The sequence below is a fragment of the Littorina saxatilis genome, linkage group LG10 (assembly GCF_037325665.1).
Source record: "Littorina saxatilis isolate snail1 linkage group LG10, US_GU_Lsax_2.0, whole genome shotgun sequence".
Lineage (NCBI taxonomy): Eukaryota > Metazoa > Mollusca > Gastropoda > Littorinimorpha > Littorinidae > Littorina > Littorina saxatilis.
The window spans coordinates 34,133,768-34,157,767 of NC_090254.1; the positions used below are offsets into that span (position 1 = coordinate 34,133,768).

The 24,000-nt window shown below is 41.1% G+C and overlaps 1 protein-coding gene across 3 annotated transcripts in view; it reads left to right on the forward strand.

The window, feature by feature from the left end:
- LOC138978665 (polyamine-transporting ATPase 13A3-like) overlaps positions 1 to 24,000 on the forward strand; it is a 107,839-nt gene that overhangs the window by 33,872 nt on the left and 49,967 nt on the right. For 2 of the 3 annotated variants that reach the window (XM_070351456.1, XM_070351457.1), the window contains exons 1-6: positions 2,278 to 2,399; positions 9,347 to 9,438; positions 17,338 to 17,505; positions 18,266 to 18,327; positions 21,767 to 21,836; positions 23,528 to 23,613. In XM_070351456.1, coding sequence (XP_070207557.1) covers positions 2,396 to 2,399; positions 9,347 to 9,438; positions 17,338 to 17,505; positions 18,266 to 18,327; positions 21,767 to 21,836; positions 23,528 to 23,613 — 482 coding nt within the window. In that variant the 5' untranslated portion in view covers positions 2,278 to 2,395. Of the gene's footprint in view, positions 1 to 2,277; positions 2,400 to 9,346; positions 9,439 to 17,337; positions 17,506 to 18,265; positions 18,328 to 21,766; positions 21,837 to 23,527; positions 23,614 to 24,000 lie in introns of those variants that run through there. The other variant, XM_070351458.1, reaches the window with a different exon arrangement.

The window sequence follows — 24,000 nt, forward strand, 5'->3', positions numbered from 1 at the left end:
GAGAGAGAGAGACAATGACAATGACAATGACAATTCTTTATTTAACGAGGGTAGTAGATTAAGCAGTAGTCTGCTTTTGTACATCCAGCCCTCGCCCTAAAGATCAATCAATCAATGAATCAATATATGAGGCTTATATCGTATTCCGTGGGTACAGTTCTAAGCGCAGGGATTTATTTTTTTATGTTTATTTTATGCAATTTATATCGCGCACATTTTCAAGGCGCAGGGATTTATTTATGCCGTGTGAGATGGACTTTTTTTTACTCAATACATCACGCATTCACATCGGCCAGCAGATCGCAGCCATTTCGGCGCATATCCTACTTTTCACGGCCTATTATTCCAAGTCACACGGGTATTTTGGTGGACATTTTTATCTATGCCTATACAATTTTACCAGGAAAGACCCTTTCCTGGACCCTTTTGTCAATCGTGGGATCTTTAACGTGCATACCCCAATGTAGTGTACACGAAGGGACCTCGGTTTTTCTCATCCGAAAGATGAATAAAGAGAGACTAACTACAAAAAATGAAATAAAAATACAAGATAAAAAAAATAGAAAATAGAAAAACTTAAATTCTACATTTTAACAGATAACTAAAGTGAAAACACATTATACATATATGTACACAAAATGCATTGCATTGAAGTCAATTGCGAGTTAATTGATGTGAATTAAGTGGTATAGTGCAGCTTACACTTTTTCAACATCATGCGAGAGAGAGAGAGAGAGAGGAGAGAGAGAGAGAGAGAGAGAGAGAGAGAGAGAGAGAGAGAGAGAGAGAGACATCATGTGAGAGAGAGAGAGACATCATGCGAGAGAAAGAGAGAGAGAGAGAGAGAGAGAGAGAGAGAGAGAGAGAGAGAGAGAGAGAGAGAGAGAGAGAGAGAGAGAGAGAGAGAGAGAGAGAGAGAGGTTTATGATTAACATCTACAAATTTGTTTAACTTTGTCATCTTGATGTTTGCTTCGTCTGATTGGCTTCTCTTGTGACACTAACTGGTTTTGCATCATTTTTTTAATTGTTATAAAATTAATGTTCTTGGTTTCGTATAACCTTTTTGTCTCAATCTGTCTGACAGTCTCCGTCTCAGGTGTGTGTGTGTGTGTGTGTGTGTGTGTGTGTGTGTGTGTGTGTGTGTGTGTGTGTGTGTGTGTGTATGTGTGTGTGTGTGTGTTCGTTCGTTCGTTCGTGTGTGTGACTGTGCGCCCGTTTTTTTCTCTCTTTCGATCAGTGTAACGTATTTAGTATGCGGTAAGAAATACCATTCTCCCCCTTCCATCCACCAGGTACTGCCACTAGCAGATCATATTATTTTCTGAATAGTTTCTTCATTACTCAATAACATTATGCCAGCTGATTCTAATCAACCGACGGAGATAAGAAGCCCAGTGTGCCACATTCCCACTGAAATGTACACTGGTCAGGCTGTGGGATGGGCACAGCGAAATGGCGGCCCGGTAGCTGCAATCGTTTCCCCTGCCAGCACAGCGCTTGGTGGCTCTATTCTATATCTCTGTGGTCCAGCCAGATACTCTATAGTCTCTGGTCCAGCCCTGACAACTGTGTATTTGTGAATGTGTGTGTGACTGAGTCGTGTGTGACTGTGTGTGTGTGTGTGTGTGTGTGTGTGTGTATGTCAGTGTAGAGCGATTCAGAGAAAACTACTGGACCGATCCTCACAGTGAAACTTTACAAAAGAGTTCCTGCAAGTGACTTTATCTTCATGAGTCACGAGTGTGTCAAAAAACATCGCATTGCCTGACACTGCTTTTAAGTTCAGTTTTTCATTTCGGGATTGAAGCCGATGACCAGAAAGCTTTCCAGGGCCGGACTACCGGGGGGGTTATGGGGGTTGCGCAACCCCCCCCCCCCCCCTAGCCTAAACATGTACCTCAGTCACTTATTTAAAACATTTTTTATTATTGTTTATTTTATGCCGTTTCATGCAAGGAGCGACCATTTTCTTATCTCAGAATATGACCTACCCATCAGCTCTGCCCCTTGACCCCGCCAGGGGGAACATCAGTCCCCCTGGCCCACCACTGGCAACCCCCCCCCCCCCTCTCCCCTCTTCGGCCCTGCTTTCGTGTGGCAAAATCTGATAGATATCGTACATCTGAAGATCGTCGCGCATTTGGCTTTTCATGCACGTGTTACCTGTACGGCGCGGGAAAACGCCGCACTGTCTGGAAAACTATTGGCGAAAAATTCGGTTTGCGCGTGCGGAGAGGAGAGGGATGGGGGTGGAGGCCATTGTTTGACCTCCGCACGTCACGTGACTTCCACACACTGTTTCATGGCGGAGAGGAGACTTCTTTCTCACGAGGAAAGCCTTCACTCGCTAATCTCTCACTCTCCCATGCTGTACAGATAGCAGAACCTCAAAGATGGGTGAGTACTCGACTTCTTCATCTTTGTCTCTGTGATCAGTAGTCTGGAAAACGAAGCAACCTTTGAGAACCTCGTGGTTCCGTCTTGTTTTTGGGGTTGCTAAGTAAAGAGAGAGCGAGTGATGTGTGCGAGCGAGTGGGAATCCCAAGTTTGGAAATGGCGATGTAATGTCAAGGTCTGTAGAGAACACAAGGTGTTGTATCTGGCTTGGTTGAGTCGTTGATCAATTGTCCTAGGAATCGTGGCTATCACATTGATAAATCAGGCATCCTTTTACACAATTCTGTCGGAGAAATCAGTAGACTTCGCGGTCTCTGATTCAGCTGCGCAGCTTATGATTTAAAACAACTGTGACGCAATCTTGATCATCGAACAGGCGTGGCACACAGAAAGACATCGTGTTGCATATAAAAGGCCATGCCAGGCCCGCATTTTGATGTAAGACCTTGTAGTGTTAAAGGACACTCGGTCTGCCCATCCCTCCCGATCCATAAGGTCACATTACAGGGTGATGAACAACGCTGTGTGTTGTTGATGGCAAGGACTCGAAGGAGTGTAGCAGAATGTGTTGTACTTGTTCCTTTACATTGTGGAAAGAAGAGTCATCTTTACATGTATGTTTCCCCTATGGCTTGGAAAAGAAGTTGATACCGATCTAGCCTATCAAGTATCATTCTGTCTGAGATGTAAGCATTGCAATTGTAATACATGTACTTAATTTTAATTTCCAAGGGTCTTGTTATTTGCACACACAGACACGCACACATATGTAGGCTACACTGACACAAGAAGTATACATCCCCCCCCAAAATACACACAAAGATAGCATCTTTTTAGTTAAGACAGTCTTATTTCTAAAAGATTTTATGTTAGTGCTTTGAATGTTGCACACTGCACTGTAGTAAAGGGATGCATGTGTACACTGCATACAAGTAGACGCGTGAACAGGGTTTGTCACAGTCAGGCATCCTCCTAACAGACAAATGTATGCATTGCATGTTTGACAACACTACACATGTCACACTCACAGTGCTAATTGTTTAACAAATTTACATGTCAAAGTGCAGTTTTTTCGTACAGTACCCACAAATCGAACAACTATTATGTCAGTCATAGATCTATACACAATAGTCAACTGAGGAACTGTGACATCTTTGCAGTCAAGAGTAATATTTAAATAACATTTTCCAAAAACCTTTGAAAAGACTGGCAGAGAAAAGCCTGGAGATATAGCTGAAAAGCAAATTGTTGTAGCAATTTAAAAGTACTTCATAACCAGTCCCGCTACTTTGAAAACAAGTCTGAATCATCCATATCTATGAGAGGGAGAGACAGAGATTTTGAAAAGCTGTGTTCCATGTTTCTGACATGATTTCTAGCTCACTTTCTGATTCTTTTTTTTTTTAAAGATAAGGTGTAGAAACAGAATGACTATACATCTCTGCCTTTAGAACCGCCAGGACATTTGTGAGGTTATTTGGTGAGATTAATTCTTTTCTACTCGAAGAAACCACTCAAAAGCATTTTGATACGGGGTATTTTATTCCCCGCTCAGTTCGCATCAAGTGTTTTGTCCCTTTCACCAGAGACATAGATAGAATGTATGTCTCTGCTTTCATGTATGTCTCTGCTTTCACCAAAACAGGTTTAGTTGATTTCCTTCAATGCTCCAGCCAATGCCATAAAACCAGTAGGGGGAAGCATTCCACTTTTCCAGGGAGGTGAACTTTGTCATTCACTCAACCGTAAACATATACATGTATCCGAATACAAAGCTGTACTTGAAGAACACTAGCGTAGACTTTGCACGGCAGGTGGTCGCCGGATAACTCCTGTTATATGGGCTGTGACCTTGCTTTTCTTTGACTTTCTGTTGACACGCAGTACAGTGGAACCCCCACTGTAAGACTCCCTCCCTTTTAAGACCTTGTTTTTCAGACTTTCTGTTCATAACCTCTGTAAATGTACCCCTATATTAGGCCAAAAAGAAAAATATGTCTGTTTCCGGTAACATCGCCGAAAAAAATAGGGTCGGTTGGTCGTTTTTTTATTTATTTTTTGGCTCATGTAAGTGTAGCCTATGCGATGATAAACTTTTTCTGTCTGTGCGTGCGTGCATGTGTGTGTGTTGTGTGTGTGTGTGTGTGTGTGTGTGTGTGTGATAGAAACTTTAACATTTCCGAGTCTATGGATAAAGCTCGCATAAGAAGATTACGTCTCGGTCAAAAGTGTTTGACGTGTGTGATAGAAACTATTTGAAGACGTCACATTATGACGTAAGAGGGTTAGACGTCACGCAAAGGAATTACTGAAAGTCTCGGTCATTGTTACAGGGATGTTGCTACAAATTCATACCTATAGGACAAATGTCCTGAGTTCTTCAGCATCAATAGGACATTTGACCGCTTTCAGAAAGTGTAATAGGACATTATGAATTTGCGCCAAACAGCTTATAACACATTCCATGGAATTGTTCCAAAGTCATGCGCCCACACACACACACCCACGTGCGCGCGCTGTAGAACACACACATGATATAGTAAATACATCAACACAGTGTGCGTATAATGTTGTATTTGTTTAGTTTCAAAGAAACCACAAAAAAGAAACCAACATGAACAACTTCAGAGCTCGTACTTTGATTAAATACTGCATGATTTGGATAAAAGTTGACAAACAAAATGATCGGTTTGATCTAATGCTGATCTTTTGCAGGCTTTAGGTTTTTTTCAGCGGCATAATTCAGTGCTTCGTCTCGTATCAAAAACAAAAGCAGACTACAAATTTAGTCAGTTGGAGTTGTCTCCCGTACTCCTGTAGCATGCACTGATCTAAAAGGAATCCACTATTTTTAGATCAGTGCGCTGCACCGAGATGGTTATACCCAAACGGCGCATACCGCAAACGGTTCGGGAATTCCCGACAAAAGAAAAGATCCGCACGCGGCACTGACAACTTCAGTGTCAGCTGAACACGAGAGCGTTCGGTCTTTTAGAAGATTTGTATCTTGAAATGAAAATTAACGAATATCGCACTGTCCGAAGGAATGGAGTACATATCGGACAATGACCACGCTCAGGCTAAAACGATAGGACATCTGACCGACATGCGGCAATGTAAATCGGACATTTGGGGATTTTCATCGTTATATGTTCGATGTCCGACGCCTAACGACATCCCTGTTGTTATTGTGAGCGGGCCGAGACTAGTTGGCAGATCCAGGGTCTCGCTTTCTTGCACAGTTTCACCTATGCTTACTGTGTGTGTGTGTGTGTGTGTATGTGTGACGGAGTGATTGAGTTTGTGTTACTGTTTGTCGATTTCTTACGTGAGCCTTGAAGGCTTCGCCTCTTGTTTATTTTTATTTTTAAACCTTTTTCTTACGTTTTGTTAACGTCTTTTTACGTGTGTGTGTTTTTTTGGTTTTTTTAAACGCTTCCTTAGTTTACTTACAATTATTTAGCACATGTTTTTGACCTAGATATATTGAAACTAAATAAAGTATACTTGACTTCATATTTTTATTTTTTTATTTTTATTTTTTGGTGCGAAAAGCGAAAAAAACCTTTAGGGTCGGCGCTTAAAAATAGGGTTGGTCGGGTTACCGGAAACAGACATATTTTTCTTTTGGGCCTTAAGACCCCATCCTTTTTAGGGCCTGATTTTCTAGATTTGTAAAGGTCTTAAAAAAAGGGGGGGGTTCCACTGTTCCACCCCCCCCCCCCCCCCCCCCCCCCAATTTAAGAATCCCTCCCTTTTTAGTTTTAAGACCCTGTTTTTTTTCAGATTTTCTGTTGATAACCTCTGTAAATATGTTACTTTGTTTGTTCGTTCATGGGCTGAAACGCCCACGGCTTTTACGTGTATGACCGTTTTTACCCCGCCATTTAGGCAGCCATACGCCGCTTTCGGAGGAAGCATGCTGGGTATTTTCGTGTTTCTATAACCCACCGAACTCTGACATGGATTACAGGATCTTTTTCGTGCGCACTTGGTCTTGTGCTTGCGTGTACACACGGGGGTGTTCGGACACCGAGGAGAGTCTGCACACAAAGTTGACTCTGAGAAATAAATCTTTCGCTGAACACGGGGACGAACTCACGCTGACAGCGGCCAACTGGATACAAATCCAGCGCGCTACCGACTGAGCTACATTCCCGCCCGTGTAAATATGTTACTGTTTTACGACTCCTTCCTCTTTCAGTTTCAGACCTAATTTTTTTTTGAAACAGCAGGGGTGTCGTTTGGGTCGGCCCTTCGGCCAATCGCCGATTTTTTTTTACTTTGGCCGAAACTTTCATGTCCCTATCGGCCAAATGTCCGAAGAGTATTCGCCTAAATCGGCCACAGTTTGTCCAGTTTTTTTGTATTGGTCAGGCTTTGATTGCTAAAACTGCTGCCGATGTACTTAGTCAACTGACTGACGTTTATTTCCTTCGCGAATACCAAAAATGAAACATCAATGTTTTGAACGGAAGCCATTGCCAAAAAATATAGATGCCAGAGTGGTTTCCCTTGGACAAGGGAAACCACACTCTCAGCGTTTGCGTTTGCCGGTTCGCGATAGTTTATCAGTCAGTCAGTGCTTTCGATTTGGATTTGAACATCATGTCGCAACCAAACAAGAAAAAAACTAAATTGGCCAAGGTTTGCTACCCGTCGCCAAGGTAAGTGATTCCGGACAAAATGATAGGAACATCGCGAATGTGGACAGTGTCAGTGTGAGTGGTAGTAGTGTTGTCGAGTCGATCGAAGCAGACGACATAGCAGACGATAGTCACCGCGAATCGAAATCTGCTGAGCCAGAGAATGAAAAGCGTCCTCCAAATCGTGGTTTCCAAGCAAAATGGCTCACCCTACACGGTCTTTTATTGGTGTTTTACCAGTCATGTTTCCCAAGGCTTGTCAAGATTTGCACAAGATTGGAAGAGTTTTACTTTCAAGAAATTAAAGTTAAAGGTTTGAAAAAGTTTCAGAGAACTGGTGTCTGATGTGTTTCAGTTGCAGTATGCAACATATAATCCAGGGGCGGATTAGAGGGGGGTGTCACAGGGGTTCCTGACAGCGGGACCCTGGACCCCAGGTTGTACCCCCTCTGGCTTAACTGCTCTGCCCTGTAATTTGTGTTCCTGAGACAATGATTGTATGTATTGGTGTTTCCCTCTTGAGTCTTGTGCTTCAATGTTGCGGTGACTTTGTATGAGCCAAAATAATGGCCAAAAATTTTCCAAGATGTCCTAAAGCTTTTTGACAGTTTCGGCCAAAAGTCCCAACATGAAAATGTCTAGCAACACCCCTGAACAGATTTGTGAAAGTCTTACAAGAAAGGTTCTACTGTGCTCAAGCGCTACCTGTATTTAACATGTTTAATCTACCTTTTGAGTCCTATGTCATGGTTGACTGAGTCCAGGTGAATTAGGAGTAGACACAGGTTATGTTGACATCTTTAGGGTGTCTGAAATACATTGTTTACGTTTCAGTGATACAGGTAAAACCTGCCTGTGCATATTGTTCTAGAGTGTGTACACTTTTTGTGTCGTTAAGATGGGGTTGGTTTCGGGGCAAGTGTTTATAGGGAAAGTGTACCAGGGTAGTGAAGGGGGGGGGGGGGGGGGGGTATGGCTTAGCTTGTCATTTTTAGCAGTTGACTATCATGACTTGAAATAAATGCTGCTTTTTGTATTTCGAAAAAATCTGCATAATGACATTTCTTTCTGTTAAAAAGCTTCCTTTTTCTGCTTTTCGTTGGTGTTCAATAAAGTTTAATCTCTTTTTGACATACCTTCAAAGAGACCACTGCTGCACACAGAACACTCCATTAGACTTCCGTCCTTTGTATCTTTTTCTTAAAGATCACTTCCATTCGTTTCAGCTAGACTTTGCAAAGCCACTGTGATCAAGTTCAATGGTGTTGCAAGGAGGCGTGATTTGAATGTGATCTGAATAGAACAACCTGTTTAGCTTGCGGCTGGGTAATGTTGGAAGCAACAATCGTTAAATGTTCATGGCTGCACCGACCACCACCACCGCTTAGGGCATACAGTTGAACTCCCCTTTTAACACTAAAAGCCAAAAACACGTACTAAAAATTCATTGAGGGGGTCCCGGTGTAGGATTCGGTCTGGTCCCCCCTCTGAAGTAGTCCCCCGGGGGACCAATTCGTGGCAAAAACTTCTCTATAATGGTCTCCCCTTAGACATCCAGCCTTGTTTTTCTTAGGCATTCAAGCCATTTTCAATATATATCTTCGTCCGGTATTATGTAGTGCACAGACAGCAATCTCTTTGTTTGACTATATTTTGCAGAAAATAAAATTGATCTGATTTATAATGCCGTTCAAAAGAAAAATCACATGAAATAAAATGAATAATAAATAAATACTGATAAGAAGAAATGAAACCAGTCTCTGATTCTTTCCTTTCTTTTCTCTGAAATTGCTGGTAACATTACTAACATTGTAAAAAGAAAAACGAGGCTGGATGTCTAAGGGGGGACCAACTTGGTCCGGCCCTGCATCACCTTGACTGCAGTTGATGATTTGATGTGATGTATGATGCATTTGTTTTGTGGAATAAAGCATTATTGTATACTGTATTGATTTTGTGCATTTTATATATATTATATTCTTTCTTCGTCGTCTAAGCATGTAGTCAAAATTGCGCTTAAAAATGGGACATTGACACAGCTGTACACGTTCATGCATCTGTCTACAATGTTAAAAAATGTGCATGGCATTTATGCTGCATGAAAACATAAGTTAAGAAATGTTTTCCCCCCAAAATAAGACCTTCCTGTTGTCGACGTGTAACACCAAGCCAGTTAGTGTGGGTGTGTGTGTGCCTTCGTGTGTGTTTGTGTGTGCGACCATACATATCTGTGGATATTTTTGTAAAAAATGAACTACATGTAATAGTAATAACGATAATTTTTTCTTTTTTTGTTGCCAGGAAAGGGTCCCACTACCATCATGGGGCAGACGGGGCCTCCCCCCATGGTGCCGGGGAAAACCTACCTCAACCCCGGTCAGGAGGATCAGATGGTCAGTCTGTTTGTCTGCTTGCTTCTTTTGTCTTTGCATCTGCTTGCTCTTCTTCTTCTTCTTCTTCTTCTTCTTCTTCTGCGTTCATGGGCTGAAACTCCCACATATACTCGTGTTTTTTTGTACGAGTTGGATTTTAAGTGTATGACCGTTTTTACCCCGCCATTTAGGCAGCCACACACAGCTTTTGGAGGAACCACTTGCTCAATGTCTTTCAGTCTGTTTGTCTGTCTCTTTTGTCTATGCGTCGGTTTAGTTTGTCTTTTAGTCTGTTTTACCTACTTTGTCAGTGTGTCAGTTTGGTTTGTCTATCAGTCTGTTGGCTTTTTATGTCTGTGTCGGTTTGGTTTGTCTCTCAGTCTGTTTGCTTCTTTTGTCTGCATCGGTTTGGATTGCCTTTCAGTCTGTTTGCTTGTTTTGTCTGCATCGGTTTGGATTGCCTTTCAGTCTGTTTGCTTGTTTTGTCTGCATCGGTTTGGATTGCCTTTCAGTCTGTTTGCTTGTTTTGTCTGCATCGGTTTGGATTGCCTTTCAGTCTGTTTGCTTGTTTTGTCTGCATCGGTTTGGATTCCCTCTCAGTCTGTTTGCTTGTTTTGTCTGCATCGGTTTGGATTGTCTTTCTGTATGTTTGCTTGTTTTGTCTGCATCGGTTTGGATTGCCTCTCAGTCTGTTTGCTTGTTTTGTCTGCATCGGTTTGGATTGCCTCTCAGTCTGTTTGCTTGTTTTGTCTGCGTCGGTTTGGATTGCCTTTCAGTCTATTTGCTTGTTTTGTCTGCATCGGTTTGGATTGTCTTTCTGTATGTTTGCTTGTTTTGTCTGTGCGTCGGTTTGGATTCCCTCTCAGTCTGTTTGCTTGTTTTGTCTGCGTCGGTTTGGTTTGTCTTTCTGTATGTTTGCTTGTTTTGTCTGTGCGTCGGTTTGGTTTTTTCTATGAACTTCTTTTTTTCATATTATTTGTCTGTTCACCGAGTGTGAATTACATAAAGTGATTGGGGATGGGTGGAGGCTGGGAGCTCAAGAGAGGCACACAGAAGATTTGCTTTGGTTCAGTTTGGTTTGGTATAAACGCTGTGGTAATGGCCTGACATTTTTACATTTAGTCAAGTTTTGACTAAATGTTTTAACATAGAGGGGGGAATCGAGACGAGGGTCGTGGTGTATGTGTGTCTGTCTGTCTGTGTGTGTGTGTAGAGCGATTCAGACTAAACTACTGGACCGATCTTTATGAAATTTGACATGAGAGTTCCTGGGTATGATATCCTCAGACGTTTTTTTCATTTTTTGGATAAATATTTGTCTTTGATGAGGTCATATCCGGCTTTTCGTGAAAGTTGAGGCGGCACTGTCACGCTCTCATTTTTCAACCAAATTGGTTGAAATTTTGGTCAAGTAATCTCCGACGAAGCCCGGACTTCGGTATTGCATTTCAGCTTGGTGGCTTAAAAATTAATTAATGACTTTGGTCATTAAAAATCTGAAAATTGTAAAAAAAATATTTTTTTTATAAAACGATCCAAATTTACGTTCATCTTCTTCTGCGTTCGTGGGCTGAAACTCCCACGTACACTACGTGTATTTTTTGCACGAGTGGAGTTTTACGTGTATGACCGTTTTTACCCCGCCATTTTAGGCAGCCATACGCCGCTTTCGGGGGAAGCATGCTGGGTATTTTCGTGTTTCTATAACCCACCGAACTCTGACATGGATTACAGGATCTTTTTCGTGCGCACTTGGTCTTGTGCTTGCGTGTACACACGGGGGTGTTCGGACACCGAGGAGAGTCTGCACACAAAGTTGACTCTGAGAAATAAATCTCTCGCCGAACGTGGGGACGAACTCACGCTGACAGCGGCCAACTGGATACAAATCCAGCGCGCTACTGACTGAGCTATATCCCCGCCCCCTGTCTTATTCTCCATCATTTTCTGATTCCAAAAACATTTAAATATGTTATATTTGGATTAAAAACAAGCTCTGAAAATTAAAAATATAAAAATTATGATCAAAATTAAATTTTCGAAATCAATTTAAAAACACTTTCATCTTATTCCTTGTCGGTTCCTGATTCCAAAAACATATAGATCTATATGATATGTTTGGATTGAAAACACGCTCAGAGAGTTAAAACGAAGAGAGGTACAGAAAAGCGTGCTATCCTTCTCAGCGCAACTACTAGTACTACCCCGCTCTTCTTGTCAATTTCACTGCCTTTGCCATGAGCGGTGGACTGACGATGCTACGAGTATACGGTCTTGCTGCGTTGCATTGCGTTCAGTTTCATTCTGTGAGTTCGACAGCTACTTGACTAAATGTTGTATTTTCGCCTTACGCGACTTGTTTATTTGTCTCCTCTTTGCCCCTGAGCAGAGGTATTTTAAATATGAGGTGTAACACATAGGCGAGAGGAGCAGCAAGAAAAATCATGAGACAATGAAATCTGAGAAGATGAAAGTACAGCAAGTACAGTTGACCCCCCTTTTTAAGACCCCCGAATCTAAGACGCCCTCCCTTTTTAAGGCCTGATTTTCTCAGACTTTGTGCTCATAACGTCTGTAAAAGTACCCCCATTGTAAGACGCCCTCCTTTTTAAGGCCTGATTTTCTCAGATTTGTGGAGGCCTGTAAAGGGGGGTTCCACTGTAACACAGTCTTGTTCAGCAAACTCCCGGACCCTCTGAGGTTCTCTTGTTTTGTTATGGAGCGGAAGTAAACACTAAAGTGACATGATTACCGCTATCACACACTCTAGTTCACTCCAGTTCCCATCAGTCTTGCAACTTGTACCCAGTAATCATGGGGTATGTTGGTCTCAGCTTATTCTGAGTCCCAAGCAGTTAACCTATTTAACCTAGAGGCTCTCTACCTGGTGTGTCTCATGGATCTCCTGAAGCTATACTTATCTTAGGGGTCGCCCTACTTCACTGCATGTCAAAGGGATGTTTTGACAGTTACCAGCTAACCTTTTCACCAGTTTTGGTATTTATCGGGCCCTCTGAAGAAAGAAGGGTGAATGATAATCTACGAAAACAAGATTGTTGTGAATCCTTGACTGATGATAGAGAGAGTCAAAAGGACTTGAACTGATAATAAAAAATTGATACGAAGGCAGACGAAGTGAACCTTCTTTCACCTTGAGAGGGGAGAAACTTCTGTGAATTTGTATGCATCTGGTAAAGATCGCGTCAAATTGACTGTTTTCAACACATTTCTATCAAAGACCCTACTTCACTTGTATTCTGAAGAGAGAACTGATAATGATGAAGAATAGCTGGTGGCTCAGAATAGTTGTGATAAAGGTGAAATGGCCCCCAAAATACAGAAGATAGGTGGACCAAACCGTTTTTGTATTAAGACTGAATCTGATGGTTTTCTAAACGCTGAGGTAACATAATGTTCAAAGTGTCCCTTTTGTTGCTCTTTTTTTCTGGTTTATGTGTGTGTGTGTGTGTGTGGTTTTGAAAGAGATAGTGTAAGCAGCTTAAAATAGGGTTAGTGTTGTTATAGAACTAAGATTTGTTCCCTGCGCCTGGTAGAGTTTTGCAAAGAAAGTGTGGCATGTATCTCATGCATAAAGGGGACTGCCACAACATGAAGGCACCACAGTGCGTAAAATTAACCACAAATGAGAGACAGTACCATCTTCTTCTTCTTCTTCTTCTTCAGCGTTCCAGAATTTTCTGGTTACGTGTGAGCTCGTTTGCCCATTTGGGTTCCCCACACTATACTCTGAGAGCATAGTCAGCTTCACTCCGCTTTCGTTGAGTAGGCATGCTGGGTATTTTCGTGTTTCCATAACCCACCGAACTCCGACATGGATTACAGGATCTTTTCCGTGCGCACTTGGTCTTGTGCTTGCGTGTACACACGAATGGGGTTAAGTCACTAGCAGGTCTGCACATAAGTTGACCTGGGAGATCGGAAAAATCTCCACTCTTAACCCACCAGGTGGCAGCAACCGGGATTCGAACTCACTACCTCCCGATTAGTAGGCCAACGTCTTACCACCACACCACTGCGTCCTTTTTGTTGATCAAAACTCCACAATACCTTCATTTATTTTCATTACTTTTATTCTTAAAAATGCGATCTTGAACATTTTTTTTAATATAACTGAAAGTTTTCTAACTCAAATTTACTGTACTCATTTTGTCCTTTAACAAAGTGAGAGTGCATGTGAATTTTGTGAAAATTCAACTGCAATGGGGAGAATACCTTGCATACTGATAAATGTAGACAGGAACCAGAACTGCTTCATCTGTTATGAAGCATTCATCCGCTGTACGGAGTGACGGTCCCTTTTTAGCTGATTTGCATCAGATCAAGCTTTTGCACATGTTGCGTGCACATGGCGACATATGCAGGCATAGTGGATAATGATCAACATATAGATTCATGTGGTGTACTCAGAGAGAGAGACTCGCAGGAGCCCAAGCTGAGAAAGACTCACACACACACATGCCTAATTCTTACTTACAGTGGAACCCACCTTTTAAGACCTCCAAATTCGGCGAGAGATTTGAGACTGTGCCAAAAGGTGACGTTTTCATGTCAGTATGTCCCAAATGACATCACCAGTACATTTTTCATTCTATCTAATCTGTTTTCGTTCTATTTTTTCTAATAACATGCGTTAACAATTGATTGCCAACTGGAATGGAAGAGCACAAAAAGTGTAACTTGATATGTAGTTTCTCTAGAGGGAAAAACATCTTCCACTTTCATGTCAGTGTGTCCCATGCAACATACATTTGCCAAACAGCTATGTGCAAGTAGATTATTTGTTAGTGGTATAGAAAATACTGATCAACAATTAAAGTCAGTTTTCACATTCATTTTCTACCTATTTCTTATTTGTTTATTCTGTTGGCAATGGTGAAATGTCAGCAATCGTGTGTCATTCGGGACAGTAGACATGACACCTGACCTTTTGGCACAGTCTCATTTATTTCTCAGACTCTGAGTCAGAGTCAACTTTGTGTGCAGACTCTCCTCGGTGTCCGAACACCCCCGTGTGTACACGCAAGCACAAGACCAAGTGCGCACGAAAAAGATCCTGTAATCCATGTCAGAGTTCGGTGGGTTATAGAAACACGAAAATACCCAGCATGCTTCCTCCGAAAACGGCGTATGGCTGCCTCAATGGCGGGGTAAAAAACGGTCATACACGTAAAATTCCACTCGTGCAAAAAACACGAGTGTACGTGGGAGTTTCAGCCCACGAACGCAGAAGAAGAAGAAGACCTCCAAAAATCTGAGAAAATTGGGTCTTAAGAAGGAGGGAGTCTTAAAATGGGGGTAGATTTACTGAGGTTATGAACAGAACGTCTGCGAAAACAAGGTCTTCAAAGGGAGGTAGTCTCAAAAAAAAAAAGGGGGGGGGGGGGCCACTGTACTTGCACACATCTACCTGTTCCCGCAGTTAGAGTTAAACACACACTTGCTCAGTTAAATTCAAATGACGAACCACACAGGCAAAGTGCATAGAATCCTTAAGTGTACATATCTATATATATATACGACTTGTGTCTGTGTGTGTGTCTGTTCGCGATGCGCGGCCAAGGTTCTCGATGGATCTGTTTCAAATTTGGTGGCCATATTCAGGGTAACACCCGGGACACAACCTGGTCGATGAGATATTTCAACACGTGCTCTCGGCTTTCAGCGCTGAACCGATTTTGTTTTTTTGGTCTGGATCCACTACCAGTAACTCTTCCTTATCTTCTCCAGTGTTTTCAGCGTTTACCTCCCTTCCTTCGTGTGGCGTCAATCCATATTCCCGTTACTACGTTTTTTAGAATGTCACTGCACGTTACTATTTTTAGAAGGTCTCCAGTGTTTTGCGCGTTTATCTCCCTTCCTTCGTGCGCCGGGTATTCGGCTCTACTTCTTCCCGGGGAAGCCGGTACCCGGCGAAGCGAGTAATCAACTAGTCTATATATATATATACGACTTGTGTCTGTCTGTCTGTCTGTGTGTTCGCGATGCATGGCCAAAGTTCTCGATGGATCTGCTTTAAATTTGGTGGGCATATTCAGGTAGACCCCGGACACAACCTGGTCAATGAGAAATTTGAACACGTGCTCTCAGCGCGCAGCGCTGAACCGATTTTGGTTTTTCTGTTCATCTTCCCAGATCCATTCCCAGTAACTCTTCCTTATCTTCTCCAGTGTTTTGCGTTTATCTCCCTTCCTTCGTGTGGCATCAATCCATATTCCCGTTACTATTTTTAGAAGGTCACTGTCCACAACGCTTTCATCCATATTCCCGTTACTATTTTTAGAAGGTCACTGTCCACAACGCTTGCCTCTACTTCTTCCCCTACTTCTACTTCTTCCCACTCACCCGGTGAAGCCGGGTATTCGACTCTACTTCTTCCCGGCGAAGCCGGTTACCCGGCAAAGCGGGTATTCATCTAGTATATATATATATATGTGTAAATAAGTTACACCTCCGATTGAGCCTCTGTATTGTGTGGTCATCCCGTCGAGCAGGATGTATGAATACGATACAGCGGAACCCCCCTTTTAAGACTTCTCCCTTTTAAAAGACCTTGATTTTTCAGATCTTCTGTTCATAACATCTGTAAATAAATTAAGACCCAATTTTCAAAGATTTTCGGAGTTTCTTTAAAGGGGGGTTCCACTGTAGAAGTCACTTGAGCAAGTTGAGGCTTTGTCAAGAGGGACATCATTATTTTCATTCGCCCTGTCAAGAAAGAGTTTACCTTATTTCAGACTTCGAAGCATTATCTGCAGAAAGTTTCACTCTTTGTACTCTGAATGTTTCTTTTCAAAGTTGGTTAAGTCTCACAGATTTCTTTTGTATTTCTGTTTGTTCCAGTGTATGTTGTTGTTCTTTCCTTGTTTGCTCTGTTTCAATGATGGCACCTTTACAGTATTGGCGTTAACCGGTATTTTACCGGTTGAAAATAGAAAATACCGGGAAAAAATCGGCTGCCGGTATGACCTTCCGGTTGAATTTTTTGTTTGTTTTCCCTTTACACCTGTTCCTTGTCCCGGTGTGCTCTCACGCCGCCCCGTCTCTGCACTCACTGCTCCATCCACATCTGAATTTTGTTCCGCTGCCAGACTTGCCGATTTTACAGACGCTCCAGGGAGGGATGTCGGGTCGCTGCGGTAGGCTACCCTCGGAAGATGACACTGCACTTCTGCTGAGTCACTTCGACGGTGTTCAGTAGTGGGTCTGTCCCGAGCTAACGGACGCAGCCCACTACCTACTATGCCCCCTACTAACGACATTGACTGCTAAGTCGCGGAGCCAGACTGAGTGAGGGTCCCCTCCAGAGAGCAGACAGCCACCACGTCCCTCCGTCGACCCCCCAGAACGTCACACGTTGAAGACTGACAGCAGAAGTACTTTTCAGGGAAGGATGGAACAGGAACACTGAGACCAAGGTCACCATGAGAGCTCCGGGCATGAAGGGCCACAAGAGCAAGGACAATTTATAATTTTTGGATGATTAATGAGATGAGGATGATTATAATGATGATGCTATGGATTTCCAATTTTTGGTTTGAGACTACGTGACAGGGCAGCACTCTACGCTTACTGTCATAATATATCCTGGTGTCAACCAGGCCCGAGAACTGCAGCACCTGCGGTGTTGGTCAGGTAAACAGAACCTGAGCACCCTCAAAGTCGCATTCGTTAAGTGAATGACACTCGGCTGTGTGATTCCAGCCTTCCCATAGGAACCATAGCACTTCCACTCTGGGTAGGAGCCGACCGTAGCCCGAAAAACCCACATGACCCTGATGGGATTCGAACCCACGACCTCCCGGCCCACAGTCCGATGCGCTAACCACTAACCGGTTGAATTTTAGAACTCCCGTTTTTTTTATATCCTGATTATATTTTGGTTCTTTTTTTTTTAAACAGGAGATCGTTGGCTACAAACTGAACAAGTGCAAGTACTATCTGAGCTGGCTGCTGTACGTCCTGACGGTGGGTCTGCTGCGTCTGCTTTTCTACTGGCTGCCACACCTCATGGTGCAATTCACACACAGAGAATGTTCTCTGGACCAGGCAGAGAAAGTTATCATGAAGGTGAGTCTGTCTGTCTGTGTGTTGGACAAGCTTTTTCTCTGCCATGTCATATCTGGGTGAAAATCACTGTTTAATTCAAAATAATTTATAAAGATTTCAATACACATACACATAATTATAATCTACATGGTTGTCTATATTGCGTCCTTTTCTTTTAAACACAGAAATGCAGTATAAACAAACATGTAGATTATATGTATCATGTGTATTGAAAACTTTAGACATTAATTTTTTGACATCCTATAACCACTACTCTCCCCTTTATTTTATTTCCGTGGCCAGAGTTCCTTCCCTTTAGTGTTTCCCTCCATCTTCTTTTCCAACCTTGTCCGTATTCGTTCCGTCAGTGTTGCTTTTGCTTTTTGGTGTCTTTTTGTTTTGTCTGTTACCCGAAGAAGCTTTTATAAGCGAACGTTTGTATTATTGTGCTGTTCTTGTATAGGTGGGTACAGAATTCTTCTGTTTTTCAACTTTTTGAATTATATGAGGTTATTTCGATATGTATAATTATTTGACGTGGCATCATGTGGGTTAAAACTTTGTAAAGTGTAAAAGTGTATTTCGATATGTGTATTATTATTTGATTTGGAATTGTGTACAGAATAATTTATTCATGTATGTTTTTGTGAGGCGCTTACAACTATTTTAGGATTTTCGCCATATAAAAGTCCTCATTATTATAATTATTATGCAGCTGTATTGGAGCAGGTTCTTAATATTGTGTTGATATGCTACCATTCTTTTCCCCCCCACCCCCCAGGACCATTATGACCAGTCCTTCGTGTCGACCGTCAAGACGGAGGGACCAGGGCAGGGCACGGAGTAAGTATTGTCAGCTGATTCTTGATCTGGTTCTCACCTGCTTGCTTGACCTCTAACTGACCTCTAATTTAACTATGTAATAGAGAGAGAAAGGGAAGGGTAGAGAGCTGAGGCTGGGTGTGTTGAGTGCATGTGCACCGGCCCACAGTGGCCTAGTGGATAAGACGTCCGTATCCCAAGCGGAAGGTTGTGGGATCGAATCTCGGCCGCGTCTGGTGGGCTAAGGGTGGGGATTTTTTCGATCTCCCAGGTCAACTTATGTGCAGACCTGCTACATGTAGTGCCTTATATATCCCCCTTCGTGTTTACGCGCAAGCACAAGACCAAGTGCACACGGAAAAGATACTGCAATCCATGTCAGAGTTCAGTGGGTAATAGAAACACAAAAATACCCAGCGGCGTATGGCTGCCTAAATGGCGGGGTGAGAATGGTCATTACACATAAAAACACACTTGTGTAAAAAAAAAACCACAAAAAGCATGAGCATATGGGTGCGTCTCAGAAACTGATCCTTTTGTGTGTGCCATAATCAAATTAGCCCACAATTGAAACATACTGAATTTTAAATCATGATATTGGTATTTTTGAGAAGTAAAATGAATAAAGAAATAGTACAAACAAAATTGAGTATGTTGCATGATTATTATGAAGATTGTTTTGCGAAAGAAATGATTGGATGCGTGAAAAATGGAGGTCTGATCTGTGACATGAACCATCAACTAGTTTTGCACCTCACTACAAGAATCGTTTAGAATGTCCAAGGACTGCTATTCTTGTTATGTGTGTTTGGTTTAAGTGTACTTGACAGTTGAAATGTTATTTTGTCCACAGAATTGTTTTTTTAAACGAAATTAATCGCTTGAAAGTTTGCCATCACTGTCGTAACATAGGTTTCCGGACGCGTGCAACAGCAACAAGTCCTAAATTTGAACTTTAGAATTTGCATATTCATCTTCAACACGATCTAGACATGAAAGGGCATAGAACATCGCTAAGCTAAATGTTATTTAAGTATTATTTTCTCAAAATTGCATCTGCAAACTAAGTTGAAAGTTGCGCAATATGACATGCTTCTTCAAAATTCAGTTACGATGGTGAACGGTTTTGCAAATAATGTTCAGAGTTTTGAAGAAAGATTAGAACTATTTTGCGCGTAGTGACTTAGAGGTGCGGGTGACTACGCATGCGCAGTTACAGAGAGAAATAGTTCAGCTTCCAGCAGCGAAGAAAGATTTCGAGAATGTTTCCGAAGTCTGTGATTTTGTTACGACAGTGATCAGCACCCCAGGTTCTTGAGAAAAGGTGAGTTTTTGCTGCTATGATATTCTATGAAGTGAAAAATTAGGCTAAACATTTGTTAATAATAGTTTTTCTTTCGATTTCACCTAGTCAAAACTTGACTAAATGTTTTAACATAGAGGGGGAATCGAAACGAGGGTCGTGGTGTATGTGTGTGTGTGTGTGTGTCTGTCTGTGCGTGTGTGTGTGTGTAGAGCGATTCAGACTAAACTACTTGACCGATCTTTATGAAATTTGACATGAGAGTTCCTGGGTATGATATCCCCGGACGTTTTTTTCTTTTTTTCGACAAATACTTTTGATGACGTCATATCCGGCTTTTTGTAAAAGTTGAGGCGGCACTGTCACACCCTCATTTTTCAATTAAATTGATTGAAATTTTTGTAAAGCAATCTTCGACGAAGGCCGGACTTCGGTATTGCATTTCAGCTTGGTGGCTTAAAAATTAATTAATGACTTTGGCCATTAAAAATCTGAAAATTGTAATAATTTTTTTTTTTTTATATAAAACGATCCACATTTACGTTCATCTTATTTTACATCATTTCCTGATTCCAAAAACATATAAATATGTTATATTTGGATTAAAAACAAGCTCTGAAAATTAAAAATATAAAAAATTATGATCAAAATTAAATTTCCGAAATCCATTTAAAGGAACGGTAAGTGTCAATGTTTTCTTTAATTGTAAAAGTTGTATGTTCAATGGAATGGTAAGTCTGAACAAAATAATTACTTTATTTTGTTTTTAGCCAGTGAATGTGGATGCATCAAAATCTTGATAGACATTAAACAAATTCATGTTAGTGAAACTAGTACACATATTGCATCAATCTTTGGTTGAAATCGCTGGTACTTGCATGTTTCAGGTGCAAGAGATTCGACCTGATGAACTGGTGGTACCGTTCCTTCGAAGGAAACCGGAGGGGAACTACTATTGCTTTCCAGGGATCGATGATATTTCCTTAGTCCCTGCATCTGATGCAACCATGATTCGTGACCCCACCTTCAATGCCAGGGGGCATTATTTCTTTTAAAATAAATTAATTAACTGCAAGTGGCAACTGTTCTATATGTAACCAATGCCTTTGGTTTATTGTCTTAACAATTGAATGAACCACTTTTGAACATTTGCATTCTTCATGTCAAACCTTATAATACATGTCTGGTTGTTCGTTTCCGAGTTACGTCGGTGATGAACTTTTCATTAATGTTTCTCTTTTTTGGGGCAAAGTTTTCTTGATTTTGTCCAGCTTTTTTTCTTTCTGTTCCTGTTTTAGTGTTTGGCATTTTATCTAAGAAGAATCTGGTTGCAAAATCAGCTTCATTTAGTAAAGTTTGTGGGAAAAAGCATAACCGTTTCTTTGTTACAAAAGTGATGTTTCCATGTTACATCGGTGACCATTTTGCATTCTTTTGGGATAACTTTCTAACATTTTGTCTCAGAGCAACAAATCTTTGTATATATGCTATTGTGAAGGTTAAATGTCAATAAGACTGAATGAATGCCATGTATCAACATGTTCTGATCAGGATATCATTAATTAATTTTCATTTTTGTTTTGAAATTTTGACGAATGCATGGAACATTGAAAAAAACATTATTTTGTTGTTTGCATGTAGTCATTTCATATTGAACTCTATAATGGCTTGTGATTCAACAATAATAACTGAATAAAAGTCGTTTTCAGCCTTATAAATGCAGTTTTTTGTCTTTTATTTTTTCCATGTTACACGGGTGATTTTGCACACATGGTCCAAATAATGCTCAACATATGGCAAACTAAAGGCAATGTTATATTTTTTCTTGTTTAAACTGAAAAGGTACACCCTGAGAAGTGTGTAAATAGTATTATCAAAGTTTTCTGGGAAGATTTTACTTTTGGTGATAATGTCACAAACAGAGGACGAGATTCTGAGACGCACCCATATATGTGTGAGTTCAGCCCATGAGCGCAGAAGAAGAAGAGAAGGGAAGGCTTTTGGCTTGCCTATTCAGACAACCTGTCGTTTTAACACATTGAGAGTACTAACAAAAGAAGAAAGTAAATCAAGAGAGGGAGAGGGAAAATGCAGACAAAAATATTTTGAAAAATGATGCTCACTGTGAATTATTTCCCAATCTTGTGTCTGTTGCAGTGAACCACTCGTCTACAACAGTTCAGGAAAAGGAGATGTGATTGGCCTTGAATTCCCCCAATCAAAATCGGTAAGTGCAGATATATTTGGCCTTGAATTCCCCCAATCAAAATCGGTAAGTGCAGATGTAATAGGCCTTGAATTCCCCCAATCAAAATCAGTAAGTGCAGATATAATTGGCCTTGAATTCCCCCAATCAAAATCGGTAAGTGCAGATATGATTGGCGTAGAATTCCTCCAATCAAAAGCAGTAAATGCAAATATAATTGGCCTAGAATTCCCCAAATCAAAATCGGTAAGTGCAGATATAATTGGCCTAGAATTCCCCCAGTCAAAAGCAATAAATGCAGATATAATTGGCCTAGAATTGCCCCAATCAAAATCGGTGGGTGCAGATATAATTGGCCTAGAATTCCCCCAATCAAAATCGGTAAGTGCAGATATAATTGGCCTAGTCAAAATAAGTAACTGTTGATATAATTGGCCTAGTCAAAATAAGTAACTGTTGATAGAATTGGCCTAGTCAAAATAAGTAACTGTTGATATAATTGGCCTAGTCAAAATAAGTAACTGTTGATATAGTTGGCCTAGTCAAAATCAGTAGTGCTTTTCTTTGCTTTAATGATGGCTGTTTATCACAGTCCATGGGAGTTCTGTGTCGAAAGCTACTCGCAGCTTTATTATTTTTTTAACATTAATAGGCTGTTTAATCACAAATCCTGATTCACTCCCTGTACAGGATTACTGTCCCTTTATGGGCAGAAGTTGTGCTGAAGAATAAATAAACATTTGAAGTATCAAACGGCCTATTCATGGTAGAAATGAAGAAGAAATAGCTTTTCTTTTTTGTCGCATTTTTCTGCATTTGTCAGCGCATAGTAGCAGTTTGCATAAGGCCACACAAAAAAAATAGGTCTGTTTACGGTAACATAGGGTGAAAAAATAGGGTCGGTAGGTCTTTTTTTTTTTTTTTTTTTCCCCATTTTTTTTTTTTTTTTCTCCCCTCTCTATGATGTTTTACAGTTAATTTCTTATCATCAATCCCTGTTTTTGCCCAACATAACTATAAACAGTACTTTGAGCTTACCTCCCTTCTGTCGTCTGCTGTTTGAGCGCAAACAGCTCTATTTTGGATGCGTTTTTTTTTTGGTTTTTTTTCAGACGATCCAAAAAAAAGATTAGGGTCGGGCCTAAAAACTAGGGTCGGTCGGGTTACCGTAAACAGACCTATTTTTTTTTTGCCTAATATATTTAGTCTTTTATAGCAGCCCCTTCCTTACCTTGCTAGTTTATAATTCTCGCTAGTTCAAAATTCTTTCTTTTGCTGTCTTTTTAGTGTCTTTCTTTCTTTTCTTATTCATTCATCGATCCATTCATGCATTTTTGTCTCATTATAGATCATTTGCTGTCTTCCATTTTGTTAATTGATTAACTCATTTATTTATTTCTCACTTCATTTGGAATTGTAACTTCATTTAATTCTTATTTACTTACTTGTTTATTTTCCTGTTTATTCATAGTTTTTTTAATGTTGTTACGAATACGAATACTTTATTATCTCATACAGAGAAATTTCAGTGTGGTGCACATTAAAAGACAAAACAAATAATAAGACAACAGATAATTATCTTTTTATTTATTTTGAGGTATTGAAATATATTTGTTTTGAGTGGGTAGAAGGCATGCTTTCAGGTTTAAAAAAACCCACAATTATATGATCTTTATAATGCCTTATGTCGCATGACTTGTACTGTGTTCCAGCTGATTACGCCTGGCATGCGATGGTTCAAGACCAAGAAAGTCAAATATATTTGGGACCCACACTCCAACAACTTCCAAAAACTCAGGTGAGATGCTCACCCTTGTCCTCTGATTTATGTTCTGACACCTCTCTCTTTCACTCGGTGGACTGGGTGGCCGAGTGGTACCGCACTTGCGCTCGGAATCGAGAGGTTGCGTGTTCGACCCTGGGTCGGGCCGCTATTTTCTCCCCCCTTTCCTAACCTAGATGGTGGGTTCAAGTGCTAGTCTTTCGGATGAGACGAAAAACCGAGGTCCCTTCGTGTACACTATATTGGGGTGTGTACGTTAAAGATCCCACGATTGACAAAAGGGTCTTTCCTGGCAAAATTGTATAGGCATAGATAAAAATGTCCATCAAATACCCGTGTGACTTGGAATAAAGGCCGCGAAAGGTGAACATTCGCCTAACAGGCTTGAGGTTTGCTGGTCGA